This window comes from Carcharhinus amblyrhynchos, chromosome 10, assembly GCF_965287045.1.
Source record: "Carcharhinus amblyrhynchos chromosome 10, sCarAmb.v2.hapA, whole genome shotgun sequence".
NCBI classification, from domain to species: Eukaryota; Metazoa; Chordata; class Chondrichthyes; order Carcharhiniformes; family Carcharhinidae; genus Carcharhinus; species Carcharhinus amblyrhynchos.
The window spans coordinates 90,337,662-90,359,412 of NC_137333.1; the positions used below are offsets into that span (position 1 = coordinate 90,337,662).

General features: G+C 39.2%; 1 protein-coding gene across 1 annotated transcript in view; it reads right to left on the reverse strand.

Moving 5' to 3' along the window:
* tmem131 (transmembrane protein 131) overlaps positions 1-21,751 on the reverse strand; it is a 168,435-nt gene that overhangs the window by 25,691 nt on the left and 120,993 nt on the right. Inside the window, exons 14-30 of the mRNA XM_080197595.1 lie at positions 18,689-18,842; positions 18,363-18,533; positions 17,358-17,465; positions 17,132-17,263; positions 15,364-15,468; positions 12,121-12,207; positions 11,722-11,874; positions 11,435-11,510; positions 11,175-11,292; positions 9,322-9,460; positions 9,096-9,205; positions 7,586-7,652; positions 5,250-5,401; positions 4,808-4,950; positions 3,010-3,196; positions 2,350-2,535; positions 1,395-1,553 (exon numbers count right to left, since the gene is read on the reverse strand). Of these exons, the coding sequence (XP_080053721.1) occupies positions 1,395-1,553; positions 2,350-2,535; positions 3,010-3,196; positions 4,808-4,950; positions 5,250-5,401; positions 7,586-7,652; positions 9,096-9,205; positions 9,322-9,460; positions 11,175-11,292; positions 11,435-11,510; positions 11,722-11,874; positions 12,121-12,207; positions 15,364-15,468; positions 17,132-17,263; positions 17,358-17,465; positions 18,363-18,533; positions 18,689-18,842 (2,247 nt within the window). The remainder of the gene's footprint in view (positions 1-1,394; positions 1,554-2,349; positions 2,536-3,009; positions 3,197-4,807; positions 4,951-5,249; positions 5,402-7,585; positions 7,653-9,095; positions 9,206-9,321; positions 9,461-11,174; positions 11,293-11,434; positions 11,511-11,721; positions 11,875-12,120; positions 12,208-15,363; positions 15,469-17,131; positions 17,264-17,357; positions 17,466-18,362; positions 18,534-18,688; positions 18,843-21,751) is intronic.

Here is a 21,751-nt window from a genome sequence, read left to right on the forward strand (position 1 = left end):
CAAAATACATGATACTTTCCTCATTAGACTTCATCTATTTGACAGAACATGACTTTTCAAAAAATTCATTATGGGATGTGGGCATTGCTGGCTAAGCCACAATTTATTGCCCATCCATGAGTCCCCTCAAGCTGAAGGTGAGCTGCCTTCTTGAAATGCTGCAATCCAACAGTGCTAGAGTTGTTGTTCCAGGATTTTGAACCAGCAAAAGTGAAGGAGCAGTGATATACTTCCAAGACAAGACGGCGAGTCACTGTAAATCAATGACCATTTAATGTGCTGCGTGGCATAACTGCATATCCCACACTCAGACCACTAGTACATCCAAGCTAAACACGTGGGGGGAAAATACAATGTTAGTTCTAACAAGCTGTAATTGGACTGAGAGTGTCATAGAGGTTTACAGCAGGGAAACAGGCCCTTCAGCCCAACTTATCCATGCCACCCTTTTTTAAAAAAAATCTCCTAAGCTAATCCAAATTGCCTGCATTTGGCCCATATCTTTCTATACCCATCATACCAATGTAACTATCTAAATGCTTTTTAAAAGACCAAATTGTACCTGCCTCTACTACTTCCTGAAGCAGCTTGTTCCAGACACTCACCACCCTCTAAAATTGCCATCTCTCCCCTCTCACCTTAAACCTATACCCTCTAGTTTTAGGCTCCCCTACCTTTGGGAAAAGATATTGACCATCTAGCTGATCTGTGCCCTCATTATTTTATAGACCTCTAAGACCTCAGCCTCCTACGCTCCAGAGAAAAATGTCCCAGTCTATCCAGCCTCTCCTTATAAACTCAATCCATCAAGTCCCAGTAGCATCCTAGTAAATCTGTTCTGCACTCTAGTTTAATAATATCCTTTCTAATAGTAGGGTGACCTGAATTGCACACAACATTCCAAGCGTGACCATACCAATGTCTTGTACAACTTCAATAAGACATTCCAACTCCTGTATTTAATGTTCTGACCGACAAAACCAAGCATGCCGAATGCCTTCTTCACCACTCTGTCCACCTGTGACTCCACTTTCAAGGAGCTATGAACATGTATCCCTAGATCTCTTTGTTCTGTAACTCTCCCTGACGCCCTATTAACTGATTAAGTCCTGCCCTGGTTCAATCTACCAAAATGCATTAACTTGCATTTGTCTAAATTAAACTCCATCTGCCATTCGTCAGCCCACTGTCCCAATTGATCAAGGTCCCATTGCTATTGGAGATAACTTTCTTCACTGTCCACTAAGTGTCATCTGCAAACTTACTATCCATGCCTCCTATATTCTCATCCAAATCATTTATATAAATGGCAAATAACCGGGGACCCAGCATTGATATAAGCCACAAATTCTGAAAATCCCAAAAAAACACATTCAAATCAAGATTAAACTTACTTTCCATCTGATGAAATACCAACTATTCTCCTGAGATCGAATGTCCTTCCCATGTCGAAGGGAGGATTGGACCCTTCTAAAGACAGACGCCTTTTGAAGGGCTCCCATATTCCTTGAGCTTCTAAATAAGCTGTTCCAATCACCAAAAGGAACAAAACACTGAAAAAGAATTACAAATCAAAAAAATAGTTTGTAGTGTATCAGTTTCTCTCCCTTTCCATTCTTTGAACTCAACAGGTAAAGAAACTCAAAAAAGGAAGAAGTTTCAACACAAGTAAACCCTCTAAGATTAGTAGGATAGCTCTCATTTGACAGAACTTAGGACATTTAGAAAATATTAGGGATGGCTTAACCAAGGCTTGTTAACTGCTGTACACAATCATTGTACCATCTGTAACATTTCAGGGCTCAAACCCATGCTTGTCAACGCCCAACTAGTAACTGGGATTCCTGTTCAGGAAGAGTACAAGCAGGATCGGATTGGAATACTGCCTTCAAGATGACAAATCAGGTGAAGGAAGCTAAAACTACACGTACCAGGTAGTGCTTCAGAACATTGATAAGTGACCAGCTAGCCTGGTTTATAAAGAGATTTGCTAGACTATCATTAGGCTCGGTCTTCTTCACACTTGAATTCAAGTTGCCCTACAACTAATTGCCCTAAATGATGGCCAATCATTTGATTGTACTTGAGTACATAATTGGCATTCCAAAGCCTTAACATTGCCAAATTATGCCTAAGTCCTTGGTAAATGGGATGTTTCCTCCATTGAGCAGACAGGAATCCCACAGATGTAAACTCCTCATTCGCTTTGTTTAGAGAATAAAAAGGTGAAGGATTTCACTAGTCACATAGCTGGCTAATGGAAACAAAAAAAATTAAATTTTAAAAAAAGTTACAAGTAAAGCAATTTTTCAGTAGGTTTTGAAATGATTCACAGTCTTTAATAGATACCTCATTATTCCTGAGATGATCACATACAGTCCCAGCTCCCAGTTAGGTCTAGGTAGGGCCTCTGCACATGTTGCCAACATATGATAAGGAAGTGATGCATTTAATACAAAAACAAATTGGGAGCCTCCTGCTGTGATCAGCTTTAGTTCACGGATAACTCTGGAGGCAGTGAAATCTGGTGTAAACCTGAAAACAAAAAATGCCAGGACCCGTATAAATAGATGAAAGCATTTAAAGCAAACAGCATCACAAATGCATCTTTTACTACTGCAGACCATGTCAGAATGACATTGAGTGGTTAAAACCAGGCACCAGGAAGTTTGTGGATTTAAAGTCAACCAGTTATGCTTCCTGATTTTGAAGGAACAATCCAAACGCTTTTTTTTAAAAAAAGTGCCATGTTTGTTACAATACACATCTTTAAAAAAAGCCACTGGTTATTATACCGCTTAGTTCATTATAGGGTTGCTATAGTGAGAAAAGTTGTGTTGTAAGTAGGCAACATTAACTTTGAGGTAAACTTAAAGTAGCCCTGGGTCAATAGACTGAACCATTGAAAATAGTTACACTTCTAAGCTGATGGTAATGTAGCATCACTGAGAATGCATGGATTAAACAGCCAAAGCAAAACCAAAATAAAAGAGAAACTGAAAGACTCACAATATAATAATGTCTTTAGAGGCATTTGGTTTTAGTGCAAACTCTTGACAGTTTACAACTTTGAAGCCATATCCTTCACAAATGTATCCACTGATTTCCACAGATTTAATCAGCACTGGAAGTTGTCCAGTATTTTCTACTTTAAAAACTCTCTTCAATGTGAAGTTTGGCTCTTTCATTTTCATTTCTGCAATTTAAAAAAAGTTAATTAGCTTTCAATGAAATAAACACAAAATACTTCTTACTTGCTCCATCCCTCCTCTTCCCAATCCATTAAAAGTATTGACTACTGATGGGTGCTAGAAACGCATCCGGTATTCAATACACTCCATGCAAGCCTAGGCTAATGCTGCAAACAACCGTGGGTGGTTACGTGACATCTCCCATCTTTGCTTTACATGTACATTTCCTAAAGCAATAATTAAAACTAGAGTTGAAAACTGAAGCTAAATTCCTCCTTCAAGCCCAAGCGATACAAAGCTATTAATATCCTCTATACAGGTTCAGGTACAACCTAATTCAAAGGATAAAAATTAGAACCTTCTTGGTCTGTGGTATGGTATCACTGAGCAGCATTTTTTATAACGTGGGTGCAAATGTCACTGGCAAAGCCAGCATTAATTGCTCATCCTTAACTGTCCGCAAGAAGGTGGTGGGCAGTTACCTTGAGTTGTTACAGTTTGCTTTACTCAGTAAGCCCTCAGATATTTACTAATGCATTCAATGTTGCAATGCCACTTGTGACAAATTGCTTTTAAATACAGGCTCAGGTTCTTCCTTAGTTGGTTAAAATGGCTGCGCTACTCGTGACATTTTACAGCAAAGAAAAATAATTTGCATCCCTACATAAAATCTATCATGTCATATTGGGTTTTTAAATTTCAGTTGATTTGTTCTAAAACCTTTTATTTCTAATAAATTTATCTTACTTGATTTGAAATCAAGCACAATTACGAGGTGTGAGCAAGGCTGGAGGTGCCACCTTTCCCATGAAAAGTTAAAACCACAACCTGTTTAACTGGACTAAAAGATCAGAAAGTTCTCCTACTGTCCTAGCCAGCATTCATCTCAAGCAGCACCACTAAAACTGGCCATTTACCATACTGGTTGCTAGGAATCACAATAGCTTACAAATCGTTAAGATGTTTAAAAAAACCAATTAGTTCTAATATTTTTGTGTAACAGTTTTGATGTGCTCAGGACTTTCCAAAGGCAAATTCTTCAGTAATGTACTCAAAGTTTGAATTCTCAAATTTCAACTTCATTCCAAGTCCTTTACTACTTCAACTTTAGTAGTAGTTACTGTCGGTACAGGCTCAATGGGCCAAAGATTCTTTTCCTGTGCTATACGACTCTACTGCTGGAACTTTACTGCCTCCATTCTACGGCGCGTGAGGCTCAGAGAGCAGCATTCTCCATTGGCCTTGGGTGGCATCTTATGAGTCTCAGGTGGCATATGAGTATTTCACAATAATAAGCATACCAGCTACACCCACCTCCTTTTATCTGGAGCTCTCTGCTCAGAGGTTGGGGTGCTTGGAGGCCGGCACTTGGCAAACATTTGTCAAACCATAGCAAGCGAGAGGGTTTGTTTTTCCAAACTACAGGTAGGCCAAAGACAGACCCCAAGTCTACTTCAGCCAGAAAAGGGGATAGATTGCTGTACTGTTGGTATTAGTCTGAACCACACACACACTAGCCATCCAGTCAACTTCTGCTAACCATCCCCTGCTGACACCCCCCGGCCACCATAGAAGTATTTTTTCTCTTTACGTGCTTTCATTATCAAATTACTTACTATCTGAACAGTCTTTAAGGAATGCTTCATTAATTTTGAAACGTAAAGAACTTCCAGGACCAGGATGCTTTCCTGCAACCTTCAGGCTTTCAGTTGCTCCTTGCCCTTGTACCACAACTGCATCCACCACTGTCAGATTGTTTCTGCAGAGTAAAGAATTAGTTGGTAAAACAATCTCAGACTAAACTCCTGAAATAATTCTGTAGAATTGGGAACGTCTAACTAAATGGTGCTCATTTTAGTCAACAGCCCTGAACAGTATGATCCATATGATCAAATTATGAGACTACACACACTGTAGCTTCAAGCACTGGTTTTATTTTACAAGATGCCAAATTAGAGAAGCATTCCAAAACCTTCCACAAATCAGAAAACCTGGAAGTAAAAGAGAAGCAAACATCAAGTCAATGGAACAGAAGTCAACACAGCTACAGAAACACACCTTATAATAATTAAGGACATCACAGTTCTGTTGTGAACTGGTGTAAACTTCACTGTCACAGCTCTTCTTTCACCAGACTTTAGAATGACATTTAGCACAGATTGTCGTGCAGATCCTTCCACAAATCCTGACGTACTTTTAACGGATGGCGTCTAGAAATAAGGGACAAAGTGAGGGAGGAGAAAATAAGTTTGATTTGTATTCTACAGGCAAAAAATAAAACATCTCCCCTCCCTACATTAACATCTCTGAAGAAACTATTGTTCTTCTCTAATCATGTATAGCTTCCGATTCAGTTCGCATGCCTAAGGTCCACAGAATCAGTTTTTCCACTTATCCCTCGACTTCTAAAATCATTAAATATAACCCAGTTAAAAACTGCTCTTAAAGAAATTTCAACAGGATAAAGTTTTCTAAATAAGTTATTCAAATAAAGCTAGATAGAAACAAAACAACATCCAACCTAGCCTGAATTAGCTGCACCATGCAGTTCTAGGCAGACCAATTTCATGGTCAGCACCAAGCAAAGTTCTTTAGAAATATTAGTTTGATCCCAAGAAGGCAGAATACCACTTGATCCCATACTGGTCAACAAGGGCAGCATCATTAACATGCATTGACACAGAATGAAGCATTGAGGTGTTTCCTTCAAAAGTTTATAACTCTACAGCCAGCTAACTGCAGAACTGTGACATCAAGAGGTGCAGAGATTTGGCTGAATCACTGCAAGTTACTGAATATCACAACATCCAAAAAAGGTACACACATTAGTGTATAAATCTGAAAGCTGATTAACAGTAAGGCAGTATAAATATGGAAGTGACTCACTGTCATCCGATCAGCTCAAAAAATGAGAAATTGCTAGTTATCACCTCTAAAATCTTGTTCTTTTTCCACAACTTTCCAAAGTGTAATGTAACATTTATTTATTAGTCACAAGTAGGTTTACATTAAGACTACAATAAAGTTACTGTTAAAATCCCCTAGTCACCTGTTTGGATACACTGAGGGAAAATTTAGCTTGGCCAATGCACCAAACCAGCACGTCTTTTGGACTGTAGGAGGAAATCCACGGACACAGGGAGAATGTGCATACTCCACACAGACAGTAACCCAAGCCAGAAATCGAACCTGGGTCCCTGGCGCTGAGGCAGCAATGCTAATTGTTGTATCACTGTGGATTTGTGGAATTAATGTTTGAGTTTTCTCCTTAAAATATCTGACTAGGCTTGAATTACTTACTTGTGACAATTCATTACCATGTGAAAGGTCGCATCTTCACCTGTTATGCTTTCAGTGAGAACTCTAAAGTAATGTCCCCACAGTACCAGCTGGCCAACCAGTGAAAAATTTTCCCTCATTTTACATACTTCTATTAAATCCCACTCAAACTACAGATTGAGTACATCTAGTTTTTAATGTATAATCCAGTCATTGCTGATATTGTTGCAAATCTACTTTTTGTTCTATGGAATATCTAAAGAATTTGCATTTGTTAGGCAGGGAAATAATTTAGATTACATTGCAGCTTAATTTCCTTCTTGCCAATTTTCTTCCAATTCAGTAAAAACTAAAGATCAAATTTAATTAACCAAAGGGGAAACTGAAGTTTGAAGAAATATCAATTTCTAGGTTAACATTTTCTCCACTGTATCCATCATAGCAGACACAGCGGCCTCATACAAGTCAAAATCAAATCCACTGCATTTTTGTTCCTTATGCTGTTATACAAAAAAGTCATTGTATTTAATAACATCCATTTTTGTACAGTCTTCATCAAGCACCATGACCATTTTAAGAAACAACAGGGGTGGCACAGTGGTTGGCACTGCTGCCTCAGTACTAGGACCTGGGTTCGATTCCTGGCTTGGATCACCGTCTGTGGTGTCTGCATGTTCTCCGTGTCTGTGTGGGTTTGCTCCCACAGTCCAAAGACGTGTGGGTTAGGTGAATGGGCTCCTTAGTGTCAGGGGGACTAGCCAGGGTAAATGCATGGGGTTACGGGGATAGGGCCTGGGTGGGATTTTGGTTAGTGCAGACAGGATGGGCCGAATGACGACCTTTGGCACTGTAAGATTCTATGATCTCTATTAACCACTATATTTGTTGTTCAAATATATTTATGAAAACTAATCTTGAGACATACATTAAGACCATCCACTTTGGTTGCATTGGAGACCTTAGTAGGAATCACAGTTAGCAAAGCTGCTTCTCTCCTTAAATCTCAAGTTCAGGCCAGGAATTCAGGAAAGCAACCCAATTAAGGCCCGAATCTTAAATTTGACCCTCAAAACGGAGGTGTTTGTTATCCTTCGAGGGCAACTTAGTTAACTTACATGGTTGCTGACGATCTTAAATTCAAAGGTTTTTGTATCCAGATTTGCATGCTTGCCTAAATGAAGCCTGAAATTAAAGAATGAAAATTACAGTAAGTGCAGATGATCACTAACCAGCATGTTTCAGACCATACATTTGAAGGTCTATACTACAAGTTAATGTCCATGCTAATAGTCTGCATTTTTCAAATGTATTAACTATTATCACAATTTATAATTCACATCAATAGGTTTTCAAAATCCAACTGAGCAACAATTACATAGATTCATTAGTGATGACATGCTCACTAGGCATGAAGAGTCTGATTCTGTTTGGAACTAAACTAGCAGTAATGAATGGTACAGACAGCTAGCAATTGTTAGATAATGTTATTAAATAAAGAACCGCCCTTAACAGGAGCAAAGTTTTCTTCTTTGCATCATGTCAAATTATAGGGCGCCATGGATGGTATAGAAAACAAACATCAAACTCAAAATGCGAGGTATTAAACATAATGAAGATCAAGAACTTATACAAAATTATTGCATACCTTAACATATTCATGCAATTCGTTATTTCCTACTGTTCTGAAGCCATAAACATATTTAACTATTTTTCAGACACAAAGGTGGTCAATACATTCAGAAGGGAACAACTTACAGAAGATGATTTACATAATCAACATGGACTCAGAATGGTTACAATGTAGAGGCAGCCATGCGAACCATCTTCTCCATGTTAACTCACTGCAATAACTCAGCTATGCCCATTCCCTTTTCTCATAGCAAACCTTCCAGTGTTTATCCAATTCTCTTCTAAAAGCCAGTATTGAACCTGTTGCCACAATCTCAGGCAGCGCATTCGACACCATAAGCACTGGCAGCATAAAAGGTTTTACCTTGTGTTGAAGATTGTGAATCACAAATGTGTCCCTTCGTTTCTCAGCCCTTCTGGCAAAAGAAACAACTTCTCTCTAGCTATTCTGTCTAGATGCCTCACAATTTTGAATAAGTCCACCAGAGTTCTTTCAACACCCACTTCTCCAAGAACAGTCCAAATTTCCCCAATCTACCCACCCAACCAAAGTCCCTCGCCCTTGGAATCATTCTGTGGTGCCCAGAATCAAAATAAAATACTCCAGTTGAGGCTAAACTAGGGTTTTATAAAAAGGTTCATCATAACTTCATTGCTTTTGTACTCTAGGCCACTAATCCCATATACTTGTTATTTGTAACTCCACTTTATCAACGTGCCTCCTGATTCTTGCACTCAGGCCCCCAGGTCTCTATTCCTGCACCCTCTGTAGATATGTACCCTATATTTTACATTATATGTATCTCAGCCAGTCTTGGTGACACCTGCAAGTACAGAGAGCCTTTAAATACCTCATACTTTTGTACTTGAGTGGAGGAAGAGGGACAATATTATCCAGGCTTCCTTCTCTAGCTTACAGGAGATGGAGTAGAGAGCGTAGAGTGATACGCAGGTTGGTTAGTAAAGAAATAATGAAATGAAATAGCAAATACATACCTTTCCATTAACACATCTGCAACAAATGAAGGATTGGGATACAATGCTAAAGGAAGAAGTTGGGCAAACACAGGTACATCAGCAGGATTTTCTAAAATGAGTTCTTTTTCCTGCAAAGGAAACAACAATTACCACCAATTGGTCTGAACTCACTGATGCAACAGATATACAAATGATTCACCTTTTATGTTTATTTTTATTAAATACATTTGTGATAAATACTTACTGATGTGTTATTTGTGTTTGTAAGAGGGAAAATTAAATCTCGTGTTGTGTTGATCAATGATGGCCACATAAGCTCTGATGTGATTACAGCTTGAACACTTTTCTGTAGGTCTGTATCTACTTCAAAGACAACATCCATCCTTAAAAAAGGTAAAGACTAGTCAAAAAACACATGCCAGCATTGAATACACAGCATCTTTTTACAAAGAACTAGAAGTACAATGTAACTTAATTTAAAATAATTGCAATATAAGGGTAACCACACAATATAACACAAAACTGCAACTTCTACCACTTTGCCAGAAGTGCAAGCTAAATTGAAGTAAAGTCACTCCATTCCCATAGTTGTAACGTATGGTTAATATGGCTGACCTAATGTGTCTGGATGTTAATAGGGTGATGACGTATCTGCAGGAATGTTGGCCTAATCAGCATGCAGTAGCAAAAATAATTTTATTTGTAGGGCTGTGAACCAGAGGCTAGTGAAAAGGATAAAAGACAAACTGATACCAGTGATGTTACCAAGAATTTTCAGTAACCATTAGCTACCATGCCTAAATTCTGTCTAGTTTCAGCCAACCACACATCATGGGATGACAGGTTAGAATGCTTAAAAAAATCCTCCTGCAACTTGACATACTAGTAGACAATGGCCTATACACGCAAGTTACAACAAGCTCAACACAGTTTTACTGTACTTTAGGACCAACCTGCCTCGAGCTCAATTCCACTACCTGTTGGCTTGCCAATACTTGTCTACAAGATACCTCCTCCTTCACAATATCAGTTATACAGAAATCAAGAGCAGCTTTGATAAATTCTTTGCAATTTTATTTAAAAATACATTTTAGTTTTAACTTCTACAAAGCATTTTCTATTGCTTTTCTTCATTGGGCATCCTTTTGAAAAATTCTGTCAGGGGATGTAGGTGTCATTGGGAAGGCCAATATTTGCTGCCCATCCTCAATTACCCTCAAAGTCAGTGGCTTGCTCGGCCATTTCAGATGGCAGTCAAGAGTTAACCTGAAGATCTGGAGCCATATATAGGCGAGGCTGAGTAATGGTGACACGGTGGCTAGCACTGTTGCCTCACAGAGGCCAGGGACCCGAGTTCAATTCTGGCCTTGGGTGACTGCACGGAGCTTGCACGTTCTGTGTTTGCGTGGATTTCCTCCAGGTGCTCCGTTTTTCTCCCACAGGTCCAAAGATGTGTGGGTTTGGTTGATTGGCATGGTAAATTGCCCCTTGGTTTCAGTGGGATTAACAGGGGAAAATGTGGGGTGAAGGAGATAGGGCCTTGGGGGGGGACTGTGGTCAGTGCAGACTTGATGGGCTGAATGGCCTCCTTCGACACTGTTGGGATTCTATGATTCCATTTCCTTTCCTAAAAAGGACATTAGCGAAGCAGATGGACTTTCGTAAAAATCAATGATGGTTGTCATTACTGATGGCTAGCTTTCATTTGACCAAAGGTGGGATTTGAACCCACAACTTCATAGAATTATTCTGGGCCTCTAGATCACTAGTGCAGTGACATTACCATTGTGCCACCATGGCTTTGCATCCTCTGTCTAGAGAAAAAGACAATAGCTATTTAATAAATGCTTCCATACTGTGAACTCATACACCCTTCCCCACCATCCCTATCCTCTTCCAAGGAGGCAAGACAATAGCATCCAAATTAATTTTAATTCAGATACCCAGGGAATGGAAATTTGTTTAATTAGCAAGGTTGAATTTGAACTTCTGGAGGACTTGGTCAAAAGGCAGTGTGCTAACTCACCACCATTATAGCGTTAGCAGTGGTATTCACAAACAATAACATATTTTCAACACTAAAATGTAAGAACTCACTTGTGCCCTGAGTTTTCCTTAAGTTCTGTCCATTTTTTGTACAAATTCTTATACAAATCCCAGTCTGCATCCCATGCATCATCTTGCATTGCGAGACTATGCTGCAACCTTAACTCCGCTGGGGAGGGTGGGGGAGTAAAAGAGGGGGGGGTGGTGGTGGAGACAAAAAAATTACTCAATGCAATGCAAAAATTATCAGTATTTTTCATATGTATATTTTCTTGGTGAAATTACAAAAAAGGTGAATTTTATTTACTTACATTTAGATAAAAAAGGCAATCCCACATAACAATAATTCCCACATTGTAAGCCAGCATCAAAATAAATATTTGCTATCTGCAATAAAAAGATAAATATAATTAATAAAGCAGGGCAACAGTTAAGTTACACCAAAGCAAAACAGTGATCGACTCAGCATTGCAATAAAAATAAAAAAAATACAGGTTGAGTTTAATCTCCAAGAGAATTGTACAGTTGAAATACAGAAACTAACGTGCTGCTTCTAAGGAGAATCATGCACATATACAGGATACAAAATATGACAAACCTTGGATTTCTTTTTTGATTCTAAATCATCTTTGTTATTTTTCATCCTTTTGTAGTAGAATCGCACATCCTCTGTTAGAGGACGTATATTCTGTAGCTTCACCTTCTGTGAGAAGGAACTCATTATATTTAAACTATGATGAACTACTTTCCCCTGTAAAATAAGATAGTCATAAGCTTATACATGGGGCGGGGGGGGCAAAGGAAACATTTAATACACGCATCTCCCCTCTCATTCTTTACCCCTCAAAAAGAAATGCTCCAAAAACAGCAAAAAACAAACAAAAACAAATGAACAATAATTAAGCTCAAAACATTTCTGGTTCATTTTGACAAGTCAGCACAGCAAGAATAATGAGATATTACGAAACTGAAATAGGAGAAATAAGCTTAATCTTACTGGAAATGAGCCTGGAAGAACAACGTGCTTGGGTGAGCAAACCAAGGAGCCTACAGCAATAAGTGCTTTTACTTGGATGGTTAAAATCTGTATTTTTTAAAAAAAAGGGAGACTGTTAGCCTACAACAAATACAGCAATTTGCTACAATTAACTTTCACCCAAATAAAACTCTCAAACTAATTCTAAAACAAATTCACCTCGAGCCCTGCTGAAAAATGCTTCCTGGGGTTGGCAGATGGGAGACAGAAAGATCTTGCAATACATGTAGAAAATCTAATGCAAATCTTGGGGCTTCTGCAGAACAACTTCCAGCATAGTTTTCAGATTAGATCAATTTATGTAACAGCCTAATTTAACAATTTCTAGATAAGTGACTGGATATTGGAATACAGAATTGTGATACAATACAAATTTCAACACCTGCTGATTTGCTGGTTAAACAGTGAGGATGATACCAGTTAATTGAAATAGGATTTTGCTGGACAGGCAGACAAGACAGAAGGAATTTAATAGAACTGTGGAAGACGATCCATTTTAGAAGGGATAGGGTGAAGCTATATAATGAACAGAGGTACTTTGAGTTGGGGGTGGGGGGGTGGTGGGGAGGGGAGGGGATTATATTCATGGACCTTTGAAGATGGCAGGCAAAGTTGAGAAAGTAGCTTGTGAAACATATGATCATGTGCTTCAAAAGTACAAGCATTAAATTACAGAAGTAGGGCAAGTTATGCTGAACCACTATAAAGCTCTGGTTAGGACTCAACAGGAGTAATACATTCAATTTAGTCACTACACTTTAGGAAAGGATGAGAAGGTGCAGATATCTAACAGAATGGTTCAGGCGTGAGGAATTTTAGTTACATGGTTAAGTTGGGAATGCCAGAATTGTTCCAAGAGCAAAGGTGATCGAGGGGAGTTTTGTTAAAAGATGTGGCAGATTTAGAAAACGTGGGTAAAAAAGAATGGGGGACCAAGATTCAAGATTTTGAAAAAGAGATGCTGAGGGCATGAAAGGAAGAACTGTTCTTTTGCACAGCGAGTAGCGATGACTTAGAACTGGTTGTTCTAGAGCATAGTGGTAGCAAGGTGATGATGAATTCCTAAGGGAATTGGAAGGGCCATTGAGGGAAATCAATTTGCAGTGCTGCAGAAATCGAGCAGGGGGATGAAATAGACTAGATTTCTCCAAGGAGAGTTGGCAAGGACGTGATGGGCTGTTCCTGTGTGCTGTTATAACTCTGGGGGTATATACATGGATCTTTGAAGGTCAGGACAAATTGAGAAAGTAATTCGTGAAACACATGAACTTGTTAAGTTTCTGCACCTTGTCTAAGGTGTGGTGGCCTAAACTGAACATATTACTCTTGTTGGAGCCTAACTGGTGGGAATCATGTTAGGCACTCTGCAGTGCTCAGAATGTGGGAGATTAATTCTTAAAATCCTGCTTAAAAAATCAACAGGAGTTACTCCAGTTTTCATGTGAATTCAGCACTTAGAATTTTTTTTTTAGAAGAATTATCTCCAACATTTTTAATATAATCACATCACAAAGACAGAACAGAATAAGCCAAGCATCAGTTCAGCTCGGCAAGTTAACCACGCACAAAAAGACCTTGTTGATGTTAACACCTGTCAACACCAAGTTTCCCCCCTTATGTCACATGCTAGCTGCAGTAGGTTTCCCAAATGTTTGAATAACGTGCACATAATTCCAAATACAAAGGAAGTGAAAATGCACCTTCACCGAAAGCATTTTCCTTTACTTTTCTACATAATAATTACTGCTTCATTAGTCTACTCAATCAGGTAAACAATGGAAGATAGTCATCAACAGTGCTATGGAACGGGACTTACTCAGCAACAGTCTGCTCATGGAGACAGTTCAGGTTTCGCAAGGCCCCTCAGCTCTTGATTTCAGTACAGTTTTAGTCCAAACATGGACAAAAGAGCTGTATTCCAGAGATGAGAATGATTGCCTTCACATTAAGGTTACATCTGACCAAGTGTGGCATCAAGGAGCCCTAGTAAAACTCCAATCAATGGGTGTGGTTGTTGGACAACAATCAAGTCAGTTCTAAGACATCACTACAGAAGTTCCTTATGGGAGTGTCCTAGGCCCAACAATCTTCAACTGCTTCAATGATCTTCCTTTCATCATAAGGTTAGAAATGGGATGCGCACCATTTGCAAATCCTCAGATACTGAAGCAGCCTGTGCCTACATATAGCAAGACTTGGACAGAATCAGGCTTGGATTGATAAGTGACAAGTAATATTTGCACTACACAAGATCCAAACAATGACCATCTCCAACAACACAGACAATCTAACCATCGCCCTTTGATATTCAATTACATTACTATCCCCCACTATTAATATCCTGGAGATACCAGTGACCAAAAACTGAACTGGCTTTATAAACACTGTTGTTACAAGAGGTTAAAAGCTAGGAATTCTGCAAAGAGTAACTCACCACCTGACTCTCCAAAGCCTGCTAACCATCCACAAGGTACGTGTCAGCAGTGAGGGAATACTCCCCAATTGTCTGGGTGCATGCACCTTCAACTCTCAAGAATCTTGACGCTATCCAAGATAAAGACGACTGCTGGTATCCACCAACACAGTGGCAGTGGTGTACACCATTTAGAATATGCACTGTAGGAACTCACCAAGACTATCTGGCACCCATGACCTCTATCACCTGGAAAGACAAGGGCAGTAGTTGCACAGGAACACCACCACTTCCACGGTGCACAGCAAGTCATACAGTACCCCAATGTGGAACTATACTGCTGTCCCCTCACTGTTGCTGGGTCAATATCCTGGAATTGCATTCCTAAAAGCATTACATGCACGTGTTCTTTCTTTACATGGACTGCAGCAGTTCAAAAAAAGCATACCACCCACCTTCTGAAGGGCAATTAGTGATGGCAGTGAATGCTGGTCTAGCCAGTGACACCAAAGTCCCATGAATAAACAAGAAAACATTTGGTGTTGGGTGTTCACTAGTGCTAATTAGTATCTCAATATATGATGTTTGACAGCTCAATTGTTCACTAAGAATTTAAAGATATTTGCACTGGCTGTTAACATTGACAGACGCTGGCTTTAACCCTGTTGAACAGATCTGAATTATTCATTCCATCTGAATGAAAATAATGGAGACTTTTAATCACAGAATATATTGGTGCAAAGGATTTTATTAAGCTTGTAAACACTGACTGTACACCAGAAAGACATTACCTCATAATCTGTTGTGATCTGCACTGCTCCATCATATGGTCCTTCAAGTTCTTTTGCAGTTAACTGCATCCTAAACACTGCATAATAACCTGAGGCTAATATAATCTGTTAAGAATAGAAAATGTTATATTTGAGTAAATGTTATAGATTACACATCATCCCACCCAAACTAGAGCAGTTTGGGAAGATTACTTACAATCTCAAGAGTACAGAAACCAAATAAACATAGGTCAAGAGCATGTTCTAGAAGATGAAGCTGATTATGCTGGTTTAGAAATGGGGACAATGCCTGCAAGCAATCTTACTGCTCTCACAGCCACTTTTTGTCTAATGTTAATCTGAGATAGCAAAGGGCCTTTAAAAACTGAGCCCCACCCTATATCTCTCTACATGCACTTGTAAAAAGCATTAAAGTAATGAAACAAAATATTGCCCTATTTCTTGCTTTAGATATTGCCTGTTCAGAATCTATGAGTAATTAGCCTCTGGCTAATCATAAAGGCAGAGTAATTAAGGCTTTTTATCAACTTAAATTGATACCAAATTACAGATAGCTTCATTACAGCAACATTGTGCCTAACAATGGTCCCGTCTGTATAAAAGTATATCTGTTTTCCAACTGCAAGCAACGATACTACGATAAAAACAAACATTTGTCTGACGGCCAACATCTAAACCATTCAAATTGGCAAAACAAGAACATTGAGAAGTTGCTACTAGTCCAACTTCAAGTGTAATTTTTGAACATTTTATTCCAAATCCTTCCTGCTAATCTATTTGAAAATCATTTAATCCTGACAGCTCAAAAAACATATACAATGGTCATCTGTGGAATGATTAACAAGCAAGGCACAATTATGTAATAGACTCACAAAGGAAATGCTATTGTATGTCAACAGTCCCTCAAGCATTGAATAATTATGAAGAAAACATGTCTAAACATGTCCAGATTGCATACTGCCTTAACAATGAACAAAGCTTTCCCCAAGTACTCTGAAGCAGTGTGCACAATCACATGGGCAACAACCCCAAGCCTTCAGCGAATGATGAAAAGCCAGCATTAGAAGATATACCAAGTTACACCTGAAGTCTTCAACCATCTTTGACCAGCTGGGAGTGCACATTAGGGCCAAAACGTGCTAGCAAATTTCCTTTACCAAAATCCTTACATTATATACCACTATATTTTAAATTCAGCACTTTCTTGTATTAGGAGTGTTAACCTTCACACCCCAACCCCGTGAACCACCCAGGACTGTCCATGAATCCCTAGGAATCAAAAATTAATCTTAATACTGCTACAAAGAATGTTGGAGAAAAGTTATTGGGAGATTAACAAATTTTCTTTGAACACCATTTTATTGGTAATCAATATTATTGAAGGGCCTCCTCTGCACTGTATGATTCCAAGATTTTGGGGTGGGGACTGCACAATGTGGCTCAAGGTTATGTGCTAACTTGAGTGCAGTCCCAATTGCCAACAAAACTGAAAAACATGTTTTAGGATAGTCGCACTAGTGCCTGAACAGTGGGTTACAGGATGGTATATGGATTTTCTCAACCTTTTAAAAAATCATAGGTTAATTGTTCAGTGGGGTTATAACAGTATAAATTACAAGTGTCCATTTGCAAGTGTTAAAATGGTTTAGGATTTGGGCCAGACTGAGTCCAGTTAATGCAAAATGTCATTGGATACATACCCAAACACAGGAAAGAAAGTTATCTAATATAAAGAAATAGGTACACGGAATCAGAAATAAAGACTTACAGAAGACTGTTCTATTGGCGACATCTTTTCTACATCAGGAAGGCTGGAAATTGTGGTTCTGTTGCCTCTCTCTACCATCAGCAACTCAATACTAAGGCCATCTCCCACTACATACCAGGCTTTCACTGCCAGCTGAAGAGATCAAAACATCAAAATCAATAAAACGAAGAACAGCAGTGTGAGGCACCTCAAACAATTCCAAGAAATTCCAGAAAGGGCATCTTACCTCAATTGGATTGCTATTCATAATGATAAAAATAACATTGCCGTCTTCTGTGGCACTCAACACACCGAAGTCTATGATGCGCTCCTCTAAACTTGGAAGTACAAAGTACTGCAAAATTATTAAAATAGCTTTAGTAAAAAAATGCTCAATGTACAATTTTTAAAAATCAAATTACCAATCATTCTACTTCAAACCCAGAAAATTACTTTTTAGATTGAGCTTTACCGAACTTTAGCAAACTAAGCAAAACTAAGCCCTATTTATACAAGGATGGAATCTATCCTGAAACAAGCACTGTATTGCGGCACTTCATAACAGAAGTGTTATGTTCTGTTAGGTGCCTTGACTCTAACATAGTAATACAATAATTCCTAACAAACACAGTCTCATTACATGGGTAAACGTTGCGCATTTTCTGGACAGCAACATCAAAAGTTGTGAGTGACAATACAACACAAATATTTTCCTGGTAACGCAGCATATGCACTTTATTTACGATGTTCACAGCAATCAAGCAAAGAGCAACCCTGAAAAGACATCTTTCAGACTATGCAGGTAGCATCAGAACAGGAAAAAGACCAGTGAAAGTTGTAACAGGAAGCATTCTATTAATTCAAGAGATCATCCCCAAATCACTCCTTGTTACCTGAACTGTTCCAAAAACTTATTCCCCAAAGCACTATTTAATAACACCACCAGAATTGTTCCAAAGTTTTATCAGATCAAATGAAACCTTTTTAATTTCTATAAGGTATATCTAACAGTGCAAAAAACTATGCGTAACAATTACCACCATTGAAGGAATTGAAATTCCTTCAATCTGAATTCCGCTTTTGAATTATGTTAGACGTAGAATAAAAAATATGGTTGCAGTATGCAACTTACAAGACCCACATTAAGAACTTAAATATTCTGCACTTTCTATAATACAAGTATTTTGCACTTTCTACTTCAATTGAAACTCATTAGCAAACACTGAAAACTTATTTTTCTGTGTGTACTTACATCTAAAAACCCCGTATAGGCTCGCACAGGTAGGTGAAATTTTGACGCATTTGTGACAAGCAGAATGTTGCTGTCTATATGACTGGAGGAAGTGGTTGCCGTGAAAAGTAGAGAAAATATATAGAGTGCTTTGTGAGGGGGAACAGAAACTGGGTCACTGAAGTTTTTAATCTATGGAGAAAAGAGGTCACAACTTAAATCAAACAATTTCATATAAATGTCTTTTGAATTCAACAATTTACTGCTCAAAGGAGGAGAAATAACCAGATCATGACAAATAATACAGACAACATATTTTATGGCATAATTAAAATGCTTATATTTACCTTGAACATACTCTTTGCATCTTCTGGCAAAGAAACATTGTGTATTATGATCGGAAAATTGAATGTATTTGTTAGATATATTGGTCTCTCCACTGGATCTGTAGGACTGTCTCTGATATGAAACAGTGTTGCTGCATGGTCATATCCCAAGTACCTGTAAAATCACAAAAAAGCTTCACTTTCTTCTCATTCAACAACAGATAAAACCAGAAAGAATGCTTTTGATGGTGCATCACAGCTTGGTATGGCTCCTGCTCTGTCCAAGACTGCAAGAAACTACAAAGGATCATGAATGTAGCCCCCAGCCCATCACACAATTTTTTCCTTCCAATATCCATTCTAAAGTTCGACCCCAACAGTTATATGGGTTACAGTTTCAATTCCCCCAGAAACGTCTAGCTCAGCTCCTCCAGTCTCTTACCCTTCTCAGTCATGGAGTGGCTCCATCGAAAGAAAGTGATTAGCATTCAACATCAAAACAGATCACAATCGTGGTGTAAGATTTTAAATTCAATACTGGGTGCTATTGGGCAGGTGGGTGGTGTGGAAAGTGGGATCTCCATCGTTGCTCCCTGTAGTTGACGGGTCAGTCACAAGGGGATGGAGGTTCAAGATGAGGGGCAGGAGGTTTAGACGGGGGCGGGGGGGGCTTTATTTTAAAACCCAGAGGGTGGCAACAGTCTGGAACGCATTGTCTGGAAGGGTGGTATAGACAGGTTGCCTCACATCCTTTAGAAAAGTACCTGGATGAGCACTTGGCACATCATAACATTCAAAGCTATGGGCCAAGTGCTGGTAGATGGGATTAGGTGGCATTCAGCTGTTCTTAATGTGTCACTGCAGATTTGATGGGCCAAAAGGCCTTTTCTGCACTATATGATTTGCATCAGTCTTGTGCCACAAAAATCTGGAAATAAGGCAGCTGGTATCAGTAAAAGGCAACTATATGAGGGCATCAGACTTGCTTTAAAACTCCAACTGGCTAACTGATGTTCTTTATCAAAGGAAAGCTGCCCTACCCTTACCAGGTCTGGCTTTGTACTTAATGATTTCAATGATCGGTGAAATGGTACAGAAACCTGACATTTCACATACAATTAATTTAACGAGAATGTCAGCAAATGCAAGAGCCAATATACAAATAATCGTAATTCCCACAATAGCAGCAAAATAGTGACCCCAGTTTATTTTCTTTTGGTGGAGTTGATCAAGGAATAAGTGTTCACCCTGTCATTAAGGCAATCGCCCCACTCAGTCATGTCATGGGATCTTTCACCTTTACTTCAATAAGCAGAACGAACCTTGGTTTAACAGTTTCCAATAAAGTAACATTCATGAGAGAACACCACAAGTCTTAGCATAGACTCTGTGCTCAAGCCTTGGCGTGGGACCAATATAAGTGTACCACCAGTGAGCAGCTGTGTCTGTAGAGGTCTTCAGTGGAAAATTTCTAGAGAGGTACAGTTTGTGCAGTTCTGGCTACAACCCAATTTATAGGCCCAGAGGCTTTGCAAGGAAAACTTCCTCATTCACTGATCTTAGAAGTGCATTGAGGACATGCCCGTCTACATCAATGGGGATGACGTGGAAACAATGTCCAGATCACCAACTTGTCCTGGTCCCTCCATGTCAACACTATAGTTAAGAAAGCCCACCAGTGCCTCTACTTCTTAAGCAGGCTAAGGAAATTCAGCATGTCTGCTACAACTCTCACCAACTTTTATAGATGCACCCTAGAAAGCATTCTTTTTGGTTGTATCACAGCTTGGTATGGCTCCTCCTCTGCCCAAGACCACAACAAACTACAAAGGGTCACTAACGTAGCCCAGTCCATCACGCAAATCAGCCTCCCATCCACTGACTCTGTCTACACTTCCCGCTGCCGCAAAGCAACCCAGCATAATAAATGACCCCAAGCATCCCAGACATTCTCGCTTCCACCTTCTTCCATTGGGAAAAAGATGCAAAAGTCTGAGGTCACGTACTAACTGCCTGAAGAACACTTTCTTCCCTGCTGGGAAGACTTTTGGATGGACCTACTTTATTAAGTTGATCTTTCCCTATACCTAGCTAGGGCTTGGAATATAATGTTCAATTCTGGTCACCACACTACCAGAAGGATTTGGAGAGGGTACAGAAAAGATTTAGCAGGATATTGCCTAGTATGGAGGACATTAGCTATGATAAGAGGTTGCAGAAACTTGGTTTGTTCTCACTGGAAGATGGAGGTTGAGGGGTGGCCTATAGAAGTCTACAAGATTGAGAGGCATGGACAGAGTGCATAGTCAGAAGCTTTTTCCCCACGGTGGAAGAGTCAATTACTAGGGGGCACAGGTTTAAAGGAGATATATGAGGCAGATTTTTTATTTTTAAAAAACACAGAATAGTGGGTGCCAGGAACTTGTTGCCGGGGAGGTAATGGAAGCGGATACAGTAGTGATTTTTAAGGGATGTCTTGACAAGTACATGAATAGAATGGGAATAAAAGGATATAGGCTCTGAAAGGGTTGAGGATTTTAGTTAATTAAGGCAGCATGGTTAGTGCAGGCTTGGAGAGCTGAAGGGCCTGTTCCTGTGCTGCAATTTTATTTGTTCTTTGACTATAACACCACATTCTGCATCCTCTCCTTTCCTTCTCTACATTCAGTATGCTTGTTTATATAGCACACAAGAAACAATGCTTTTCACTGTGTTCTAATACCTGCGACAATAATAAACGAAATTAGGTGAGGATCACCACTTTACTCAAGACAGGGAAAAGACTGTTGGATAAAGCGCAGCGGAAATCCTTACCCACTGGCAGAGTCTGACTACAGAATTCTTAAGTACCAGATTATAGCCTAGAATCAAACTGAGACGCAGATGGCCCATCAAATGATTAAGCCTTAACCAACCAAGATAGTGATTTCAGTCAGCAAATAAATGAATGATTTGCTCAACTATACCAATGAAGGATAATTATAAGCGTGCAGGAAGTCAGAATGGATTCCATTAATACATTAAAACCCAAAGAAATAATTGGCTTAAGAGTATATAAACAAAGACTTGCAAATGCTTTTACAA